Below are 16,916 nucleotides of genomic sequence, written 5' to 3' on the forward strand. Positions count from 1 at the left end.
TTTTAAAAATGGAAGCAGTTTTTTTCCCCAGGGGATCGATTTTCTTTATTAGATTCACATCCAGAGCAAAGCTGAAGAAGAAGCTCTGTGATTCTAAATATGCACAATGGAACCAGAGAGATGGTTGTGAATCAGTCTGTAGCTTCTAATTGTGCAGGGTTTCTGCCATCACAAGTCTCACCGGGTGCAGCAGTCAAAATCACTGGACAAGTTACTCTGATTCAGTCGTCATGGAAACGGATCATTCTCTAGCTTTTTCTGTCTTTACTGAAGAAACATGAATCTGCTTTTGGATAGTTTATACTGGAATATTCTGTTTATTTATTCTATTAGTGACCCCCCCAGTCATTAGTGACTGAAACAGCCGTTAACCGGTTTGTGGACCGTGTTCGGATGTTCAGTGTTTGGTGCGTTTCGGTGTCGTCACTCCCGCACCCGCTCCTTGTGGACCACGATCCCTTTGCTGATCAGGTCCGGGATCTCCACGGCGAGCCACGGTCCGAGTCCCAGCGCCATAAGATGTGCCAGGCCGAAACGTGGCACGTTGCGGGCCCACAGCGGTGCGAAGTGATCGGTCAGGCAGATCTTCCCACCCCGGTACATCTTTGCGGTCTTTCCGTCAAGTTCGGGAACCGCAACCTCGGGTGCGGTGTCCGGATAAGTCACGGGAATATCAAACTCTATTTGGAACTCGTAGCGCAGCAACTCGTGGATAAACCAACAGGTGCCGGTCCATCGTGTCCCGTCTGGGTTCGACTCCAGGCGGAACCAGTCGTTGTCCGCCGCCTTGTTCTGCTCTACGAAGTGAATCAGCGCCTGGTACTCCTCCTTCAGCCGCTGGGGCCACAGCGTCCGGTCCCTCGGCCCCGCGTTCGTCTTCAGCAGCGGGATTTGAGAAACTGCCTTACGCGTGGCTTCGTCTGCCATGTTGGCCCTGTAATAAATGAAAGATCGGTTTAAAAGGAGTTGAAGCACATCCGCTGAGTTTGCCGTCGGTTCCCTCTGAGCTCTGACGTGGACTTCCGGAACAAAAAAAGCACTTCCGGTGTGGATGCTTCAAAATAATAGTTATTGATCAACGGTTCTAATCGGAACACTGTTCGAAGTCAGACCTTTTAAAATTTTCTTATTTTGTATTGAAGTGAAATACACAGATGTTTAGTTTCAGCTCTGTCGGTAATGTATTTCAGGTGCTGGTCTATGTTTCTTAACCACTATATGCCCTTTTGAGAAAATGCAATCTATTATGTGTACATGTCTTCACGGCAATTTACATGTGCTCTCAAGTCTCTTCTGCTAATTAGTCAGTACTTTCCGCATGTTGCCGATAGAAACTGAGGCTAAATTCTTATCAGCATTATAATGCAGTAATAATAAAGCAACATATACAACTGACAAGATAGGGGTTAAATAGCGTTGAACCTGCATGGAAATTGACAACAATATTATAAATAACTGTATGATTAAAGTATGTCTGCTGACCAGACATTGATAAGTGCAGAGGTTTATTTCATATCCCAAATACATCATGGACCGCTTCTGCCGCAGGGTCCAGTCTGCGCAGTTGCTCCTCCCGTCCAAAGGGCGGCGCTGTCGGGTCACATGTTGTAACGGGAAGACGCGAGGAAGACGAACGGCTAATGTGAAGCAACGTTTATAATTTGCGATCTCCATGTATAAACAGTTATTTCAGTTATTCGCATTTGTTGCTAAATCCGGGCAATAGAATACACTTAATTTGTATTATACAAGAGGTAGAGCAATAAAAGGCCAGAGCGGCTGTGATGGCGGCCGACCGACGAGAAGACAAAGGTGAGAAGCTAGCAAAATGCTTTGTTAGCAGTGGCTAATTGTTTCCATTAGCAGGTCTGTGTCTTGTATGTTAGTTTTTTAACCTGTTACTCTTCAACAAATGACAATCTGTTATTGTAAAACTGACTATAACGTCAATTAGTAGCTGGTCACTGATCTGGTAGTTTCACGAGAAGCAGCTGTCCATACGTGTAAACAGGTTCATTCATTATGGCGTTGCCACCAACTGGATCCGTCCTGTTTCGGGTTTTCCTTCTACGCGTCCTTAGCAAACTCTAACGACGATTGTATTTGCGAAAAAAGAAAATCTGACTTTTTTTCAATGTGAGGGTCACAGCTTGTTTATGGAAATTTTATTCCGGAAACCTCTGGCACGACAACATATAGGATACGAAAAACGTGGGGCCTTTAAATGCCCTCGGAGTTACCCGCACACGTTAGAACTCTTGGCTCTGCTGTGTCATTGTCTCTATTAGTGGTTTTTATTCCTCCTAAATGGGTGTTTTTTCAACTTTTGTTTCAGATGGAGAGCTGAATGTCCTGGAAGATATTCTAACGGAAGCTCCTGATCAAGATGATGAGCTTTACAACCCAGAATCAGAGCGGGAAATTAGTGACAAGAAAGGTACAACTCAGAAGTGTTCTGAGAAACCAGCTTCATCTCCAATATACACCAGAGCCAGTAGATTGTATTTTAATTTCCTTCTGATGAAATTACTCCCTTTTAAACAAGAGCAAATACTACTAATGCCATTGTTAAAGCTAAATATTGATATCTGCCAAGAGCATTAAATACTATTAACCTCTCGAGATAAAAAGAATTCTATCCATCCCAATCTTTGTCTTTTATCAGGAACAAAGAGAAAACTTGAGCACTCTGACATCCGGGACTTGAAGAGGCCCCGTCCTTCGTCTCGCCAGGGCCCCTCCAGGTCATCTTCAAACAATAAAAGATCCTCTGGTCCACATCTGTCATCATCCTCATCAAAAAAGCTGGGTTCTAGCCCTCGCGGTCGCCATGCTGGCACCAGTAGTTATTGTCCTGACTACTATGACGAGCGAAAAGGACATCGAGGAACCCGCGATGGGACTAGAAGCCGTGGAGGGGAAGATATGCGGCGCAGAGAGTCTCATCGAGGCCTGGAGAGCATAAGCCAGGTATCGATACCGCTCATTCAATTATCTTAATATTAAATAAGGGTGGAGGAAAAAAACATTATTTTAAAAGATCTTTGCCTAATATCAACGATTGACTAGATACCATATGGTTTACTTTGATGTTTCTGAGGAGGAACCTGAGACATCACAGGTTCCTGTGGCGACCGATGACATCCTGACAGCTAATTCAGTGTCAGCATGACAAGCGATCGTTGTTTTTGTTTTTTTTATCTAGAAAATGCGACGTGAAGAGAGGAGACCAAGCCCGTCCCCACATGGCGAGGATAACCACTCTGAGGAGGAAGATGAGGCAGGAGCAGAATATGGGTCAGAGCCACGGTCTGGAAGCTCCTCCCCCAATGCTTCCCACGTAGAAGAAGAGGAGGAACATGAGGACGAAGAAGAGGACGATGAAGACGAAGAGGGTATGGAAGAAGAAGAAGAGGAGGAGGAAGAGGAAGAAGGAGAGAAAGAGGATGAGGAGGAAGAAGACGACGAAGAGGAGTATGAACATCGTGGCGGAGATGGAAACGACTATGATACTCGGAGTGAGGCGGGAGACTCGCGCTCTGCGTCTTCTGTTAGCTTCTCTGATGGCGAGTCGGTGCATTCGGGTTCTGCCTCTGAGGGCTCAGGTACTGAAGTTCGGTTACTTTTCAAAGATTTCAAATGATTGCGTCCTATGACTAGAGCTTCCATCCCAGCTAACGAGTGTAGAAATACATGAGAACAATAAACGAGCGTTTACTTTTGCCGTGCAGCTCTTGACCAGTTCTGTACTTTTATTTCAAAAGGGTCGGACAAGAAGAGGGAGAAGCTGTCGTCCTCCGTGCGAGCAGTTCGAAAAGGGATCGACAGTGAGTCGCAAGCTTCAAATCAAAAATGTGGCAGTTCCCGTCCTGCCTTCTAATCTGTTCCAGCATTTATTGTCCGTGTTTATTTTACCCTGTAGGAAAGTTCGTCACGTGTCAGGATCCGAGCAGTAAATTGGATTACATCCTGCGAGACGCCAGGTTCTTCCTGATCAAGAGCAACAACCATGAGAACGTCTCGCTGGCCAAAGCTAAGGCACGCTGCTGCTGACGCCAGGCTCTTTGGTTTATACATTCATGCCAAATATAACGGCTTCATTCTTCCTGGCATGTTTAGGGGGTTTGGTCCACGCTGCCGGTGAACGAGAAGAAACTGAACGCAGCGTTCCGCTCAGCTCGGAGCGTCATCCTTGTCTTCTCTGTCAGGGAGAGCGGCAAGTTCCAAGGTACATACGCAACATTCCCAGCATTGTTCACGCTTGGTGCCTTCCGAAGATTTAAATGCGTTTACTCGGTGGCACGTGTAGGTTTCGCACGTTTGGCATCGGAGTCTCATCACGGTGGATCTCCGATCCACTGGGTTCTTCCTGCCGGCATGAATGCAAAGATGCTGGGCGGAGTGTTCAAGATCGACTGGCTTTGCAGGTTAATATAAATATAACACCTCTCTGCTTGCTTTTATGTGCAAAATACAGAAAATTATTTTTTTGTGCCCAGGAGGGAGCTTCCTTTTACCAAAACGGCTCACCTGTCCAATCCCTGGAACGAACACAAGCCAGTCAAAATTGGACGTGACGGACAGGTCTGTCGTCATTCTGCTGCTTTTTTCACGTTTATAATTGCCTAAATAGTGAAACCCTTTCTAAAACCTCTTAGGAGATCCAGCCAGACATCGGCGCTCAGCTCTGTTTGCTCTTCCCATTGGATGAAAACGTGGACATCCATCAGGTAGCTCGCCGTATTCGCCACAAGCGCCGGACCCCATCAGAACAACGGCCTCGGGGTCGACCACCACAGCGCGAACCGGGAAGGTTAGCCAATCATCAAGCTCCTCCTGCTTCCTGTTCTTCTCCTGCATCGACCATGGCGCCACCTGCTGCCGGATGATGGGGATGGCCTCTGCGTTTAGCTGGTGGCTAGCCATCCTGTGGCTAGCATTGCTGGTGCTCTGGTTATGGTTGTTTTTCCAGCCTCGGATTTTCATCCAGAGTGACACCTCACTCTGTCTTTAGGTGGAAATCTTTACAGGTGTCACAAGGCAGGAAGTCTCATCCTTCAACAAAGCCATCCTTAGTCACAGCTCAAGTTACGGAAAGAGTTCACAATTAAGTTAAATTCCCAATCGAATTAAGTTCCCATTTTAATTTACTATATATAGATGATTTTTAAAAAGCCTGCAGGCTTAGATAAGATCATTTCTCAAATTTGTTATCTAAATTTGTTCTGTTCTTAAGCTCTTTTCTCTGCAGGAGCTTCGTTCATCGGAATTAAAAAAAATAGAGACGTTTCAACACTTAGCAGGACTGATGCTGACCCTTTCAAAATAAAAGCAGAGAGGACACTTGGGACTGATGAAGGGTGACAGAGGTAGAAGTAAGCTACAGAGAAAGAGAGAGAAAATAAGGGATCATCTGAGCTGCCAGCAAACTGGTTCTGGTTCTATGAGGCAGTTCATTCACACCTTGGTGTGGCCACTGGACTGTACCCAATAAGGAGGTGGTTTGGGCTTCCCGACTTGGTCGTTTCAGGTAACAAAAGTACAAAAAGGAAATGGACTCGGTTTAATAATATTCTAAAAATCCTCTTGAGACTGAAAAAGCCCCCTCCTTTGTTAAAGGACAGTCGTTTTAACCCCCTCTCCCAGCACACACGCCGAGTCAGGACTGAGTTTATTCACTACAAACTGTTTATTGGTGTGTTTTCACTGCTGAACTGAATACAAAGGTGTGTGTGCGAAGGGAGAGGAGGAGGAGGAGGAGGAGGAGGCGGGTAGAAATAAGAGTCATGAACAATGGAGCAGCAGAAAAAGGAGGAAAATGGTTTTTGAAGGACTTTCTGGTCTGGAGGGTGAGGGATGGGGCTGAGAAGGGGGGGGGCATTGTGTGTTGTTTAACAGGACTGCACCATCATCATCTTCATCATTACCCCCCCCAGCTCCACCCCTTTCAAAATCAGAAGGTTTTAATCCTTTTACACGGACTGAAAAGGAGAGAAACTGTTTTTTTCTTTTTATATTGAAAGTGCTCACACATTCAAACAGCCCCTCCCCACATAAGCAACAGAAGCGGTATGTTGTCCTTTTTAAGAGGCTTCTTCTATGTTTATTTGTGTGTGTGTGAGTGTGTGAGAGAGAGATGTTTGTGAAAATGCAGTATTTTTGTATCTCTAGAAGGATTAAGACATGAAGTTCAAGGTTAATGTCCCGAGTATCAGGTAAATTTGAGAGGTCAGATTATCGCCAGTTTCCGGACCTGCGGGAGAATCAGCCACAATATTAAAACTAAATCCAGGCGAACTCTTCACACCATCACTGCCAACATCACCAGGGCTCTCGGCAACCCAGGCGGGACAGCGTGTTCCTCCCAGGAGCTCCACCTGTCCACCAGGCCTCCAGAATCCCCAGATCCAAATCTGAGTGAAGACGAATAAATGTGATCCATTGTAGGTGTGGCCATGGATCAGATTACCTCTGAGACATTATCAAATGGTTGTGGGCAGTGGTGGTTATCATGAACCAGCCTTCAGGTGGGTGTTGGTTCTGTCCCGAGTGGTTTTGATGTTGTGGCTGAGCTGATAGCAGTCAGGGTTTCCAGCCAGAACCAATCATCCTTTAGAACGTCCCTTGTTTGGACCTGATGTGAAACACCTGCTTTTTGTTCCTGTTCAGCACTTTTCTGGCTGTGTTAGCGTTGAAAATACCGTGTTCTGTTTGACGTTTGTTCCGAGCGCGTTTGCTGCTGTGCTTCTGTGGGTTAACGCACGTGTGAGTGTCTTACTTGTCAACTTGTCTATGTAGGCGTCGTCCTGAAGAGTACGACCTCCACAGCAGGAAGAGACCACGAATTGATGGTCCGCCCGACTTCAACCAGCGCGCAGGTTGTTCATTTTAGACCAAAAAGCCACCTGATGTTTCAGAAAGATTATGTGAAGACAGTTCTCCGTTGTCCGTCGTGAGAGGGGGGAGATTTAACGAGAGGAATTTAACAGAAGGAATTCATTATTTTTCAGGATTCATCCAGGACCTTCGTAGTCAACCTGTGGACAGGTGAGAAGATGAGATAAACTTCCTGCTCACCTGAAATAGGCCACAGATGTACAGATTACACCGTACGCAAGGTTTGAGAACCTTTTTATTCTTTCAGGCGGTTCTCTGGGGTCAGACGGGACGTGTTCCTCAACGGGGTGAGTTGATAATCTGCCACTTTGGCATTGAATTGGCTTTATGACTCAAATGAGCAATAGTGGGCGTGGAAACGTACGTGCACGGGCTGCACCCTTGATGTGTTTTTAACCATGACAGCACAATAATTGTCCGGGCCAACACAATAGCTCTGGTTGTTAGCATTAGCGTGTTAGCGCAGCGACGGGTACAGGGTCAGGAACGGCTCGCTGACAGGTGACGTGACTCAGATCTGTGTTTCTCTGCCAGTCTTATAACGACTACATGAGGGATTATCACCACAACATCGGCCCTCCTGCTCCCTGGCAGACTCTGGTGAGTATCTCTCTTATCTCTCCTGTGTGATGGCTGCACTTCCTCCCAAATGAGTGATATCGGCGTTGTGCCCGTCGTCAGGCGACCTACCCCAGCGTGGATCAGCCGCCTCCTCACCACCCTCCATACTACCACCACAACCACCCCCCACCGCCGCCTCATCAGGCCTACCATCATCACCACCACCCGGCTCTTCCGCCCCATGACGCTCCGCCGCCTCGCTTCAGAGACAAGCAGCGGCCCCCACAGCACCGCGCCTTCGCCTCCAGTCCCGTGAGTCCAGGACCGCCGCCACCTTTATGCTGATGCTGGAATGGTGACATTCCCACTCGGGTTTCTCTTGGCACGTCATTCTTCTCTATTTTTCCCGTCACGCAGCACGATTACGACATGCGCGTGGATGACTTCCTGCGGCGGACGCAGGCAGTGGTGAGCAGCCGGCGGGAGCGAGATCGGCAGCGGGACCGCGAGCGAGTGGGACCACGCCGAGACCGCGAGAGGGAGCGGGGCCGGGATAGAGACAGAGAGCGGGATAAGGAGAGGGGGCGCTACCGCAGGTGATCCGATGAAGGGGTTCCGGTGGGCGTGTGAGACATTTTATTTTGGTTGGTTTTGGTCTGGGTTCTGCTGCCCGAATACGTTGGATTTTATGTGAATATAGAGAAAATGTACAAAAACCGAAGGCTAAACTCTTTTGGTCTTTTGTCAGCTCGATCAAAACATTTACAAAGAAGTGACATCACAGCTCACTCATGTTTCTGTTTGTCTTGATGTCTTTCAATGAATTGATGTAAATTATGTAAATGAAGCGCACTACATTTCCCAGAATCCCCTGGTGTATTTTTTACAGTGTGATGGATATCAGAATGTTGGGTTATTTTACTGTAAAGAGTGGAGTGAGAATTTGTTACAACAGGATTTTTGAACAGTCACAGGCTTCTGTCTTTTTTTTCCCAGTTTAAGTCAATTTAAAATTCATTTATTTTTTATTTAGTATTTTACCTTATGAACACAAAATTGAAAAAAGTATGTGGACCGTTGAAATGTGTTTTTTGTTTTTTTTAATCGATAATCACCTGCTGCTGGTGTTTTGGTCAAATTTGCTTGTAAGTTTTCCTATTTGTTTATCATTCTTAGCCAATGTCCAGCTGATCAATCGTATGTATTGATCAGCTGATCGCCTGATCAGTGGGAGTTAAGAAATTGCTGGTTGTGAGCTGAGGCAGCAAAACTTTTGTCTGTTTTGTACAAAATTAAAAAAATAAGTCAAACAATGTGCGTTCTATGCGAAAAATTGATGTTATAATAATACAATGTTTGTCATCACACGCACATCAAACACCAGGATGTGAGGGACACTGTCCTCAGGGACACTGTCCTCAGGGACACTGTCCTCGGAGACACTGTCCTCGGGGACACTGTCCTCGGAGACACTGTCCTCAGGGACACTGACCTCGGAGACACTGTCCTCAGGGACACTGTCCTCAGGGACACTGTCCTCGGAGACACTGTCCTCGGGGACACTGTCCTCAGGGACACTGTCCTCGGAGACACTGTCCTCAGGGACACTGACCTCAGAGACACTGTCCTCAGGGACACTGTCCTCGGAGACACTGTCCTCAGGGACACTGACCTCAGAGACACTGTCCTCAGGGACACTGTCCTCGGAGACACTGTCCTCAGGGACACTGACCTCAGAGACACTGTCCTCAGGGACACTGTCCTCAGAGACACTGTCCTCAGGGACACTGTCAACTGAACAGGTTGTGTTTATCAGAGAGGGCAGAACTTTAATTTATCTGAATCTGGACACGAAACTCGAGAGCAGCGCCCACAAAACAACTGCTGCAAGATGATTTCAGGTCATTTAATTGGTGGAGAAGCAGATGTTTGGTGCTTCCAGTCCTGCTGCTGAGGGTGCAGCACCTTCCTGGACTTATTGTGCTGGTGTTGGACAAAGGTGACTTCTTGATTCTTCCCACTAAAAACGCTTCAGTCTCCCTTCAGCCGTTGCTGCCTCCTGCAGCAGCGCAGGAGGCAGCGGACGACTGACCAGCAGAGGGCGACGAAGGTCATCAGGGTGACCAGCAGGACGCCGACCACGTCAAAGCTGTGATACTGGAACCAGTTCAGGTCATGTGACGCCACGCGCAGGTGTTTGGCTCCACCTTGGCGCATCACAAACTCCACCCAGAAGACGGCGGTCTCCAGGGGCGTCGCTGGCTGGTCATGGTGGATCAACGACAGGCGCAGCATGTTGGACTTGTAGCTAAGCATCATGGGAAAATTAACGTGGCGTGAGATCAATGTGGAAATCTGAAAGCGCTGTGTGACGTCGCTCTCACCTCTTCTGGGCGATGACGCCATTCAGCGCCTCCGTCAGCTGGTCTGACGTCATTTGATTGAAGTCGAGCACGACGGCGACACCGAGGCGCGACAGGCGGGCGAGGTTGTCGGGCTGGTCCCCGAACAGCGGGATTCCAACCACCGGCACAGCGTGATGTATGGCCTCGTACAGCCCGTTGGTGCCGCCGTGGGTCACAAACACGCGCGTCTGCGTGTGACCTGGGCGGATACGGAGCTTAACAAGTTCTCCAAATGCACCGCGAATCGCTAATAAGCAGTTTACAAATGAAAAACACCAACGCGTTTTGCTTTGTAAATGCAAAAGACATAAATAAATGATTCATTGTGTGACCCAACTCATCCTAGGATCAGGATAAAGAGACATTTGGGTGAGGACCTTTTAGCTGTTTGACAGGAGAGACATGATTTTAGGGTTAGGGTTCTATTTGGGTTCAGATCAGGGTTTGGGGAAGGGGAACGCATTAGGGGTATGAAAGACCCCGCAAAGATAGAAGTACAAGGGTGTGTGTACCCAGCAGGTCGTTCTGAGGGATCCATTTCATGAGTTTGGTATTCGCTGACAGTGTTTGTGGAGCTGCTCCGCTGTATCTCCAGATGACCTGAGCACAAATCAAAAGATCTCGTCAGCATCACGAAGGAGCCACATTAGTGTACGGCAGCTGCCCACTGAGCTGTTGGAATGAGTCCGACCTTCTGCCGCATTCGTCCAAAGGCAGCGGCCATGACCTCTGCACGCTCGGGGGGCAGGTCGGTCACCATGGAGCCAAAACTCACCACGATGACTCCGGCTTCACCGGAACTCTGCACGAATGCCTCCACATCCTGAACGAGGTGACATCATCGACATTCCTGTCAGGATTCCAGTGAAACTTGCCTGTCAATCATCTGGGTCAAGCAGGAAGTGCAGGCGTGCCTCTGGCAAAGGCCCGGCTGGTTTGCAGTGCAGACCGCCAACGTGTTTGAAGTTGGGCATCAGCGGACGCGGTGGCTCCATGTCCCAGAAGGTTCTCATGAGCCAGATGTCAGCTTTTCCCAAAGTCTCACAAGCGCTGCTCGGACGTCCTGTTCAGAAAGGAAAGATGGCTGATGTCTGATGATGATTTGCCTCAAAGGAACCAGGCGATTTGCTCCAACCTTTGATCTGACTGTAGTAGTGGTCCAGCGACCACCTCCAGAACAGCTCTGATAGGGCCGAGGCGGACACATATGTCATCACGCTGGTCAGCCTTTCTGTGAAGGTCATAAGGTCACTGTAGGGCAGAGGAGGAGGAGGAACAAAGGACGGGGGTGCTGGCACGTGGCCGCAGTGTCGCTCCATGACGCCACCTTGTGAAAAGCGAAGCGAAATGACAAGAGGAAGGCCAAGAACGTCGGCCACAAGGTCACCGCACATTATCATCGGGTCCAGCAAAACGGCGTCGAATGCGGCGTCCCTCAACGTCGCCATCAGCTGTTGGTTCTTGAGCATGGCGTCGCACTGCTTCAACCCAAAACTGGCAAAGCGTCGTAACAGATCATAAATCTTCCACCCTTCTCCAGAAAAGAGGCGGTGGGATACTCGTACATGGCGAAGTGGACCAGTTCTTCAGTGAGCCCGTGAAGCTCAGCTCTGCTGAAGGGAACCTGAAACGTCAAACACCCACTCAGCATCGTTCAGCTGCATCAGCGAGAACTGACACGGAGCTTTTGGACAGAAATGATGTGGTGCTCTTGGTTTGTTTTTGTTTTCACACTCAAAGGAAACTACGGAGCCCGGAAGGGTCACGATGGTAAATGCACTTTTGCGTCACCACATAATACAGGACTCCATTTTTTAAGCCTTGGATGTGTGTTAAAGACAGTAAATATTCATGCGCTGTTGCCACCTTGAACACCAGGAAGTTGAATTTGGCAGCATCACGGCTGTTGTTGTAACTGACAGAAGGCGACGCGTCAGCCACCAGAACGGTGACAGAATGGTTCCTCCTCACCAACTCGTCCATGATAGTCCGGGCGTTCAACCAGTGGCTGTATTCACCGGGAAAAACCAGGACATGGCCTCCAAATGCAGGAGAGCTCATACAGAGGAGGAGCAGAGAGAGACGGTAAAGCTTCATGAGTAGCACAATCGCTTAACACAAATGCTACAGTAACTAAATCAATGTGCTTTGAAAGCTCAGCGGGCTGCACAGACTGCAACCTCTGAACCAAAGTCCAAACTAGTCAGGAAGAGGAAGATAAGCGCTGCAACAGGATCGTAAACATCAAATTTACATCACTACGGTGGCGCAGAACACTTAAAACTTTAGTTTAGAGTGATCTTTTACAGAAGAGCTTCTTTAAAATCTGTGCTGAACTATATAATAACTGTATGATTACAAACTAAAACTATATAATGTCCAGTAACATTTATAATTCATGTTTTGATGTGGCAACAGTACAAAACAATCAAAACAGATACACTAACATTGAGAGAAGACCATTTCTTTTTTGTTCTCGACCTCTTTATTCCTTTTGGGGTCACGTGCTGGAACCTATCCCAGGATGAACTGAGCCAAATGTGAGGATTTGGGGGTTCGGTACCTTGCTCAAGGGTACCTCAGCGGTGTTTAGAAGGGCACCTCCACCTGCTACCAGAATATCTTCCTTATTTTGTCTGCACTGGTGCTTTAAAGACCCCTACAGACTACCACGTGAAAATATCTTTTAAATTCACTTTTACCTTAGAACCTCGTTAATCATTTTGTATTTTATTACAGGTGGAAATGTGAGACCACTACGAGGTCGTTTCAGCGCTTTTATTTTGAAATCCTAAACTCGGGCGGTGCGACTTCCGTTCTTCTGACGCCGGTTGGTAGCGATAAAAGAGGGTGTCGCTTTCTCGGGAGATGTCGCGCAGATTCGGCGTTTTTAGCGCATAATTCCCGAGCAATGAGCGATAAGAGAATTTAAGTTAGAATATCGGACTAGGAGGCCACGATAAAGGTAAAGTCTTCTAGTTGATCCTGCTTTAACAGGTCCATGCACAATACAAGCTAAACGCATTTAGCCGCAGCTAGCTTGTCCAATTTTCCTTTATTCCTTTTCCCCTAAATCCCCTCTTAATGTCACATCCACCAACAACATCCTCGATCTACGAACGTGTCCATTCGGTTTGCCTCATCCTACATAGTGTGGTGGCGCTTTGTGGCCCCTGAAGATGATTTTTGTCCCCAAGAATATGGGAAAGGGCTTTAGATTTACGGGACAATTTGTGGCTTTTCTCCAGCAGGATTGGACGCACTCGCGAGATGAGCAGGATCGCGATTGGATCCATCTCTCTTATCTTAATGTGCTTGTTTCATCAAAGGGGACCAATTCGTTGATGTGACAGCATATGTTATAGTTCTGCACAGCTGAAGTCGATTATCTTTTATATACTTTTCTAGCATCACAATGCTCACGCGACCCAATGACAGTGATGACAGAGGGCGGGGCCTAATGGTGATGACGTATCCTCCTCCTGCGTTAGCTGATGGCGACAACAACACACACACGGGTGAGTTTCTCCTTTCCTGGGTGTTGATTCAGCGCTGATCATGTTTTTCTTCAGGGGTGGTAACTTCTCTGCCTGTGTGGAGCTCCTCGCCTCCTCCTTTCTCCTCCATCCCAACTTCTCCCTCCTGCCCCTCATCTGCCCTTCCTTCCCCTCCACCCATCTCATCCACACATCTCTCCAATGTGTCCTTCTCTCCTCCATCTTCTCTTGACCGTTCCCTTCCTTCTCTCTCCACAGATTCGTCTTCTGTCACCCTCTTTCCTTGTCACCATGTTACATCCAATGTCACTTCTGCAGCATCATCCTCCCCTGGTTCGCTCTCTTCTGGCTCCTCTACTCCTCTTATCCCCACTTCTACTCATTCTTCTATCTCCCCTGCATACTTTTCTCATGTTCTTCCTCCTTCTGTACCTCCATCACATTCCGCTCAGTGCCATTACCTGTTGCCCTCTCAGTTCCTGAGTTCTTTTTCTAATGTCTCTCCTTTTCCCAATGATTCTCCTCTTTCTTCTGCTCAATCCGCCGCCCATTACCATCCTTCAACACGTATTTCTCTTCCTCCACCTCCCCCTCCTATTTTTACTCCTTGTACTTCTCACACTGCTGTTACTGTTTACCCTCCTTGTTCTTCCCCTACATCATCGGTCTCTTCTTCTGTCTTATATCCTCCTGTTTCACTTCTCCACACAGCTCCCGTCCTCCCTCCAGTTCCTCCTCCCTGCTGCTCCTGCTCCGCTCTCTTACCTCGTCTCCTCTCAGCCCATCGCTTGGAGGTGCGCCGCCTCCTGCGAGGCGCTCTGGCCACTCTCAGTCGTCGTCTAGACTCTCTGGAGAGGAGAACCAGGAGGAATGTGAGGAAGAAGAGGACCAGAAATGCTGTAGATGGAGGAAGAGGACCCTGTTCTCATGGTGGGTTTCTGGAAGGAATCGTGATTTCAAGGTTTCAACAGTTTCATTCAGTAGGCTTGGTAAATTGTACCCTAAGGCCTCCCCTGTTTTCCTCTAGTGTCTTCCACCTCCCCCCTCAACCCTTCCTTGACAGACCAAGAGGAGGAAGCTGAGAGGAACAGGAAAAGGAGGAAAAAACAGAGAGAAATTAATCAGAGTTTTAAAAAAGGAGAAGACAAAGAAGTTGAGGAAGATGAAGGGAGATTCGTTGTTCGGATGGCGGTGTCCTTCACTGGAGAAGAGGAGGGAGCAACGCTTGTTCTGCACAAATTGAACCACAGAAGAAGAGCTGAGAGTGGATTGCCCCAACCAGAGCAGGCCGTCGCTGTTTTCAGGCCAAACGGATTTAGAACGCCTCCAATGCTGCCGCATAGGTGAAGAGACATTCATGACGTTCTTATCTGGCATTTTTATTGCTTTATATTTGTAAGCCATATTTATATGATTGCATACATCATTGATATCTCATAAAACAAAAAGAACAACTTACTGGGCATCAGGCACCCATCAGGTTAGATAAGACTCCTGATTTCAGGATCTACTCCGGCCTCGTACCCTGCTGCTGCTGAGATATTTCATCTCATCATAAAAAATGTCTAATATCAAGATGTTTCTGCACTTTCCTTACAGTAGTTCCACCTTATCCTACCAGAGCTCCTCGCATCTGCTGCTGACAGCCCATAGTAGCCAATCAGACACTCTGGAGTTGTCTTCAGGCCGGTGGTGTTTCTCCAACATCCTCCTCCCCCTCAGCTTCTTATCCAGTCACAGGGCTGTTCACCAATGGTTTAGCTCCTCGCCTGTGTCATGTTTGAAACCTACCCTCCAACTCAAGTTGTCAAGAGTTGCTGCAGAGATGATTGTGGAGTCCATGAGGAGAGGAGCATGTGGAAGCCCCCTGAGGCCCCTGAAGGACTGGACGCCCCCCCCAGCCTGAGCACTGACCACTGGTGGGTCAATTTATGTTTCTCAATCAATTCAGAATCACCCCAAATAATCTGAATGAGATATTTACAGTATAACGGATCAAAAACAAGCACTTTTTTCCCTTCTAGCTACATGCGAGCTCTTTCTCTGAGGTAAATCTTTCAATGATGTAATCATCAATTCAAATTTAAACACTTCCTCTCTGCGTTTGGAAAAATAACAGTTTGAGCTCAAATATGAAGTGTTTTTCACAGCTCACCCTCAGATGGTGTGAGGCAGCAACACCAGCAGAACCATCACAGGCTCCATCTCCCCCAGCGAAGGCCACTGCCCCTCTCCTCATGTTCCACCAACGGACCTTCTGCAGGACTCCCAAATGGCCAAACTCTACCTGGTGCCGTTGTTGAAACCAGCAAGGAGGTGAAACTTGGTCTAACTAAAGTGTTACTTTATCACTGTGTTTAAATGATTGGTCGTTTTCAGTTTAGTTTTAAATTGTCCCCTTTCCTCCTATTTACGAGCAGCGGGGGAAAAGAGTTTCACAGATCAGAATCCGAAGGGCGCCACCTCGCGAGACGCCGCTCACACCAATGGGACTCCCGAAGGTCAAAAGGTGAGAAGGCTTGAATGAGGAGGAAGAGAATACAGAAGAAACACTGAAATTCAACATTTTCTAGGTTAAAAAAGAAGGAATTCAGCCTGGAGGAGATTTACACTAACAAGAACTATAAATCGCCCACAAGCAACAGGTGAAGAACGAACACGTCAAATTTACTCTGAAGACCTTCCACCGGTCCCAGAATTAACCGATCTCCGCCAACATTCCTGACTCTTGTTCCCGCAGGACGCTGGAGACGATCTTCGAGGAGCCGCGTGAAAAGGATGGAGCGCTGCTCCGGATTGGTCACCAGAGGAGGCGGAGGCTCCTCCTGTTTCCTGACTTCACTCAGCCTCGGAAGAGAAAGAGACCGTCCGGTATGAGATAGGAGATAGGAGATGTGGTTCCTGGCACTGTTTAATCAGTCTTGCAACCTTAAAGCTGACCGAATACCCAATACGGATGCGATTTCAGTTCCTTATTTGTGATTTCCAGGGATAGGACTTCCTGTTGCCTCCATGCCCAGGAAACGAGTGGCGTCCCGCCGTTGTCATGGAAGCAACCCCGTTGAGGACGAGTCAGATGTGGATGTGATGCTTGTGGAACGACTGAGCGCACTTGAAGACTTTTTGACACAGCAGGGCCTCGACGTCTAAGCTGCGATGTCTTTTCGCCTTCTTCGCTGACGATAGGCCAAATAATTAGAGCTGCTAATGTTGCTGCGACTGATGTGCTGCCACGGCGATTGGCAATTCAGTCTGACTAATGAAGCAGGTTTTTACTTTTTGTGGTGTATTTTGACTATTTTTTACAGTGTAGGTTGTTTAAATTGTAAACTATTTTAATATTTTTAACGACGTAAGATCAAGTGTCTATCAGCCGGCCACGCCCGCCGCAGGTCAACAGTGGTTTTATATCAGTCCTCTGCAGTGCTCAATGACTACAGAAAGATGTTTTTAAAATATAATATATATTTCTGATAATGAAATGTCTATTTTTTTTTGAGGAATAAAAATTGTGGCCTGAAATGTGTCACTTGGATGATGCTCAAGTCAGTTGATT

At 47.6% G+C, this 16,916-nt stretch overlaps 3 protein-coding genes and 1 pseudogene across 11 annotated transcripts; 2 read left to right on the forward strand and 2 right to left on the reverse strand.

The window, feature by feature from the left end:
- Positions 1–18: 18 nt before the first annotated feature.
- Positions 19–1,032, reverse strand: ufc1 (ubiquitin-fold modifier conjugating enzyme 1). Its single transcript, XM_057019081.1, has one exon. The coding sequence runs from the start codon at positions 925–927 to the stop codon at positions 424–426; it is 504 nt and encodes a 167-aa protein (XP_056875061.1). The 5' UTR covers positions 928–1,032; the 3' UTR covers positions 19–423.
- A 547-nt stretch (positions 1,033–1,579) lies between these two features.
- Positions 1,580–8,771, forward strand: ythdc1 (YTH N6-methyladenosine RNA binding protein C1). Its single transcript, XM_057019064.1, has 16 exons — positions 1,580–1,812; positions 2,336–2,437; positions 2,666–2,970; positions 3,206–3,605; positions 3,765–3,827; positions 3,923–4,038; positions 4,120–4,228; positions 4,310–4,427; positions 4,500–4,584; positions 4,659–4,813; positions 6,799–6,878; positions 7,011–7,047; positions 7,145–7,184; positions 7,432–7,497; positions 7,579–7,770; positions 7,876–8,771. The coding sequence occupies exons 1-16, from the start codon at positions 1,785–1,787 to the stop codon at positions 8,056–8,058; spliced, it is 2,079 nt and encodes a 692-aa protein (XP_056875044.1). The 5' UTR covers positions 1,580–1,784; the 3' UTR covers positions 8,059–8,771.
- Positions 8,772–9,350: 579 nt separating this feature from the next.
- On the reverse strand, positions 9,351–12,080 carry LOC130517282 (UDP-glucuronosyltransferase 2A2-like; annotated as a pseudogene).
- Positions 12,081–12,658: 578 nt separating this feature from the next.
- Positions 12,659–16,886, forward strand: wu:fi75a02 (protein PRR14L). 9 transcript variants are annotated; one of them, XR_008947678.1, is made up of 12 exons: positions 12,659–12,828; positions 13,272–13,381; positions 13,619–13,693; positions 14,072–14,290; positions 14,367–14,703; positions 14,960–15,279; positions 15,385–15,408; positions 15,511–15,676; positions 15,781–15,869; positions 15,934–16,005; positions 16,101–16,231; positions 16,350–16,886. XR_008947678.1 is itself a non-coding variant. In XM_057019073.1 (11 exons), exons 5-11 carry the CDS (start codon positions 15,137–15,139, stop codon positions 16,508–16,510), a joined length of 786 nt encoding a protein of 261 aa, XP_056875053.1. In that variant the 5' UTR covers positions 12,660–12,828; positions 13,272–13,381; positions 14,072–14,290; positions 14,388–14,703; positions 14,960–15,136; the 3' UTR covers positions 16,511–16,886. The 9 variants fall into 9 exon arrangements, 4 of the variants coding, with proteins under 4 accessions (XP_056875053.1, XP_056875054.1, XP_056875056.1 ...); XR_008947680.1 differs by having other exon boundaries at positions 14,963–15,279; XR_008947681.1 differs by having other exon boundaries at positions 14,388–14,703.
- The last annotated feature ends 30 nt before the right edge of the window (positions 16,887–16,916 follow it).

This window comes from Takifugu flavidus, chromosome 20 (assembly GCF_003711565.1).
Source record: "Takifugu flavidus isolate HTHZ2018 chromosome 20, ASM371156v2, whole genome shotgun sequence".
Lineage (NCBI taxonomy): Eukaryota > Metazoa > Chordata > Actinopteri > Tetraodontiformes > Tetraodontidae > Takifugu > Takifugu flavidus.